Genomic DNA, 5,153 nt, shown 5'->3' on the forward strand with positions numbered 1-5,153 from the left:
GTCCTGGGGCTCCCCCTGGTCCTGGGGCTCCCCCTGGTCCTGGGGCTCCCTGGTCCTGGGGCTCCCCCGGTCCTGGGGCTCCCGCTGGTCCTGGGGCTCCCCCTGGTCCTGGGGCTCCCCCTGGTCCTGGGGCTCCCTGGTCCTGGGGCTCTGGGAGCTGGCTTCCCTTGAGCCTCTTGTTCTTGCTCATTGGTGTTTCTGGGGTGCGGGCTCCTCTGACACCTGAGCCAGGAGTAGAGGGAGAAGAAAGGACAGGGACTCCCGGGAGTCCTCCTGGGTGCCCGCAGCCCCTTCCCAGGGACAGCCCTCGGTAGGGGCTGCTCGTGTCCTGGCCCCGCTGTTCGTCATGCCCAGTGGTGGGCCGGTGGCCCCGCTCACCTCCTCACACAGCCTGCCGCCTGGATGGCTCTAGAGAGGCCTGGTGCTCAGGGTCCCTCCTTCCGAGTGTGGCTAGCTGGATTTGCCCATTGGTTGTCCGGGGCGTTCTGCCACTGCGGGCAGCCCCTGTCCTTTCTTTATCATTTTTTCTTTTGCCTCAAACTTGTGTCCTCCTGCCTTGGCCTGTGCCACCACTCCTACGTCATTTCTTCTTGGACCATGTGTCACAGGGGCATCTTTTTGCTTAATTCCCAAATAAACATTCCTCCATCTAGGAGAAGCAGCAGCCGCTGGCCTCTCAGCTGCTACGTGGTGAGGTGTGTCTGTCCTGCAGAGGCTCCTGCTCTTTACGTGAGGACTCTTCTGCTCCTTGCAGGGACTCACACCCCTCACTTCAGGGAAGGGCCTCCTCTCCCCGAGTCCACTCAGCAGCCTCCCTGGCTCCCCCTGGTCCTGGGGCTCGTGAGAGACGGTGTTCTTGATTTCCCAGATCTGAGCCTCACAGAAGTTGCTCTTCTCTGCAGGAGAATCTGTCACAGATGGTCACGCATCCACTGGATTGGCCCTGGCACTCCGGAAGCTCAGAGACAGAGTGCATCTCTTGAACTTGCTGGTGACACATCTCAGAAAGAAGGTGAGGTGGTCCTGTGATAGGCACGGCAGTGCAGCTCTTCCTACGAGAGAGCCGTTCAGGGGTGCAGGCCTGCTGACCCTGGAAGTCCACTTGCCCTTTCTGTGCCTGTTTCCTTCTCAGCAAAGGGCTGTGGTGAGCAGCAGTGGCTTATCTCGTGTGTGGCTGTGGAAGGTGCCCAGGTGCGGTGGCACAGGCCTGTGATCCCAGCAACTGGGGAGGCCGAGGCAGGAGGATCGCAGTTCTAGGCCAGCCTCAGCCACCTAGCGAGACCCTATCTCAAAATAAAAAAATGCAAAGGTCTGAGGACATAGCTCAGTGGCACAGCAGCCCTGGACCCCATACCAGTGCCAAAAAGAAAAGGAGGAACCCGGGGAGGGGAGAAGAGGTCTCAGCAGTGCGGCCAGAGGGACGCGCGGGCCCTGTGTGGGCTGGCCCTGGGTGCGGGCACTGTGGTCCTGCTTTGCACACTCACCACAGGGTCCTCAAGGCCGCCTGCCCGAGGCACAGGCCAGCGCCTCCTTCCTCCCCCACTGCGTCCACTCGTGCTGTGGTGCGTCACCTCCTGTCCACCTCTTCTCAGCAGAGGCCTGAGTAGTGCTGCCATGTTGGTCGCGTGTGGGTTTCTCTGGGGACGAGCATTTGGGGCTGGGGTATGCCTGAGTGGAGCTGTGGGGTCCGGGGCAGCTCCGTGGTCAGCACTTGCAGGACCCCCACCCTTGCCCCCGCACAGTCCAGCCCAGCAGTGCGGCTGTTTTCTGTCTTTTCACTCCAGTCACCTGGTGGGTGTGAAGTGGCGTCTAGTGAGGTGGTCACTCACATTTTCCTGGTGATGATGCTGCTGACCACCTCTTCATGGGGTCCCTGGCCATTTGTACACCTTCAGTGGAGAAATGTCTGTTTAGCTCCGTGGCTGTTATTAACTGGGTTATTCGTCTTCACTGTCGAGAGGTCAGAGTCCCCCACAGATACACCATCTGCTGCATCTCCCCCATTCTGTCTTTTCACCTTTCATGGTGTGCAAAGCAGAAACGGTTTAGTTTTGATCAGGTCCAGGAGGTCCCGCCAGCCTGTGTCACCTGCAGCTCTTGCTGTGGCCTGTGACTTCATTTGAACCTTCCGCCTACCTCTGCTGCTTTGACTGACTGGTGGGGGAGGCCCACTGCTCTCAGCTGCTCGCAGTGTCTTGTTTAGGTGTTTGTTTCTCCCTGGGGCTGGGATTGGGAGGAGGTTCCAATGCATCACCACACAGACTCTCCCCAGCAGCACTGGGGCCAGCCCAGGGCAGGTGCGCTGGTGATCATGTCCGCCTGCAGAGAAACTCCTCGCTCCTCTCTGCTCCCCTGCTGCCTTTTTAAAAACGTTTTTTTGTTGGCTCTTTTTAGTTGTCCGTGAGAGCAGAGTGTATTTTGACGTATCTCACACACGTGGACTATGGCTTCCCATTCTGTGGTTGTGTGGAGTCGCAGGGAGCCACGTCCACTTCACCCCACTGTCTTCCCATTCCCCTCCCCTGCCTTCTCTTCCTTCCCCCTTGTCTAGTCCAGTGGACTTCTGTTCTTCCCACCCACTTACTGTGGGTCACATCCACACAGCAGGAGAGCACCCGGCCTTTGGTTTTTGGGGATGGGCTTATTTCACTTACATGTCGGTCCCCACTTTCCCCAGGTGCCTCTGAGGGTCCTGCTTCCTGTCCTTCTCCAGCCCCGGCACCCCCTGCCTTGTTCCTCACATTGCTTTGTGAAATGGCCTTCTAGGTGCAGCAGAAGCCCCTGGAGCCGGACACCCTCCACCTCGAGCTTCCCCGGGAGGTGGACCAGGTGCATGTGGAGGTGCTGGAGCTGCAGAAGCAGGTGGCTGAGCTGGAGAAGCATCTTGGGACAGCCCAGCGGGAAGGAGAGCAGCCTCTAGGCAGGGAGCAGCTCAGGAGAGAGGTGGGTCCCTTCCGGCCTCCCACGAGCTGCCCCGCGCTCCTCCTGCACTGCTGCCAAGGGCCCTGCCCTGCGGGTGCTCGGCACACCTTGCTGCTCTGCCGTGCAGGCTGCCTCTGTCCTTCCACCTTCTCCTCCTCCGCCTCCCTCTGTGAACTTGCTCCTGCCTCTGGTCCTCTCTGACTAGCTGCCGTGCCACCGCGGCACAGCCCACACCCCCTCCCACAGAGAGCTGCCCGCTTCCTCTGACAGGCCTGGGCTGTCTGCTGAGAGGCGTGTGTTGTGTGGACTGGCTCGGCCCTGCCCATGGGAGGAGGCCTCTGAGGCAGTCGCCACAGCATGCAGAGCCTTGGTGGCAGTCAGGTCTTCGCACCAAGTGCCTGCCAAGCCTGTGATGGGTCAGCCTTACAGAGGACCTCGGGTCCTGACTCTGGCTTAGCAGTGACAGGCAGGCCCTTTTTTCTTACCTAAAGCTCTGAGGGACTAGTGGGGACAGTCAGACAGTCCAGCCTCCTCAGGTGTCCTCAGGCCCTGCCAGTAACCTGCAGTGCTGCCCCACAGTGACCTGCCGTGACTTGTGACCTTCAGTGGCCAGGCACGATGACACACACCTGTAATCCCAGCTACTGGGAAGGCTGGGCGGGAGGATTGTGAGTTTGGGGTAACCCTGGACAATTTAGCAAGACCCTGTCTCAAAATTTAAAAAAAAAAAAAAAATTTCAAGGCTGGGGATATTGCTCAGTTGTAGAGATCCCTGCGTTCGGTCCCCAGTACTGCCCCCCAAAAATCTGGTCAGTTATCTGCTGCGACTGTTGTGGTGACTTGCGGTCATCTTTAGTGACCTGGATGGCCTGTGGTTATCAAAGGTGACCTGTCCATCAACAGAAGGTTTCAGGGACATCTTCTGGTAGAAGCAGAGGAGGTGAAGACAGTGGAGGTGTCCCCTGAGCACCAGGGACCCGAGAGGAAGAGCAGCCCCAGGGCCTCTGGCAGGGGCTGCCTAGGAATGGCCCGGAGAAGCCCAGCAGGGCTGAGCAGCAGAGCACCCAGTGCCCAGCACCCAGAGCCCAGCCCTGCCTGGCATCCCTGCCTCCACAGTGCAGCAACACCGGGTTGACTCCCAGCCGCCGGGCACTTCGGGCCTTTGCCCCAGCCTGCCACAGCCCCTCCCAGGACAGCGCCTGCAGCCAGGCCTTAGCAGCCTTTATACCTGCTCCTCCTTCCCGTTTGCCCAGCGCAGAGGGGCAGAAAGCACATGCAGAAGCTGAACTGAGAGCCAAGGTACTAATCCATGGTAGCAGCGGCCTGGAAGGCCCTGCCCCGCTCTTCCAGGGCAGGTGGCCTCAGAGTCGTGTACATAGCTGTGCAGGCAGACGCTGTGTGACAACGGAAGGCTTAGGAAGCACGGTGACCAGCACCCCACAGATGCTGCTCGCCGCCCGCAGCACACCTGGGTGCCAGGCTCCCGATGCCAGGAGAGGGGAGGCAGGGAGGCAGTTCCTGGGCGCCACACAGGGCTGGAGTCACCTCCAACATGCAGGGAAGCAGTGGGAGGGGCCCCTGCTCCCAGGACCAAGGCTGCAGGGACAGTGCCCCCTGGCACCCAGCACAGACTGAGGCAGGGGGCCACGGCACCCTCCACAAGGGGCTTCCTGCCACATCTGGCCCCATAATGACAGGACAGACTACAGTTCACTGAACCAGCAGGCAGTCACCGGGCCACACGGGGCAGGCGAACAGGTGCGTCACGAGAGAGGAGCTGGCACCTCAAATCAGAACGTCGCCAGCAAACGTGAAGGACCACGCAGCCGGGTGAACCAGAGGGAGGCCCAGCCCACTGGGAATCCAGTCACCGCGTCTGGAGGCCAGGGACAGGACGCGTCTCCAGTGGCGAGGCCTCAGGGCCTCCCCAGGGTCAGCACACAACACCTCCCACCTCAGGCAGGAGGCCCTGGGCTCACAGCGGAGCCTAGGCGCAAGGTGTCCTGGGCACCCAGGGAGGGATGGCCTGCACTCCAGGTGTCAGTGTCACCAGGGGCCAGCCCTCCAACGCTGCGAGTGTTCTGGGTCCCACAGGAGAATCAAGCTGGGAAGGGCCTGGTGGGAACACCGGGTGGAGTCACGCGTCCCCGTCCCTGTCAGAGAGCAGGGGGCCGCGTGAGGTGGTGGGAGGGCTCCGTGTGCTCTCAGAGTGCTGGGGGGGGGGGCTCACG

At 60.9% G+C, this 5,153-nt stretch overlaps 1 protein-coding gene across 1 annotated transcript in view; it reads left to right on the plus strand.

Moving 5' to 3' along the window:
* The window catches only part of Ccdc57 (coiled-coil domain containing 57), a 55,095-nt gene that overhangs the window by 39,153 nt on the left and 10,789 nt on the right, over positions 1–5,153 (plus strand). Inside the window, exons 12-13 of the mRNA XM_048796551.1 lie at positions 903–1,012; positions 2,767–2,943. Of these exons, the coding sequence (XP_048652508.1) occupies positions 903–1,012; positions 2,767–2,943 (287 nt within the window). The remainder of the gene's footprint in view (positions 1–902; positions 1,013–2,766; positions 2,944–5,153) is intronic.

The sequence above is a fragment of the Marmota marmota genome, unplaced genomic scaffold (assembly GCF_001458135.2).
Source record: "Marmota marmota marmota unplaced genomic scaffold, marMar, whole genome shotgun sequence".
In the NCBI taxonomy this organism is placed as follows: domain Eukaryota; kingdom Metazoa; phylum Chordata; class Mammalia; order Rodentia; family Sciuridae; genus Marmota; species Marmota marmota.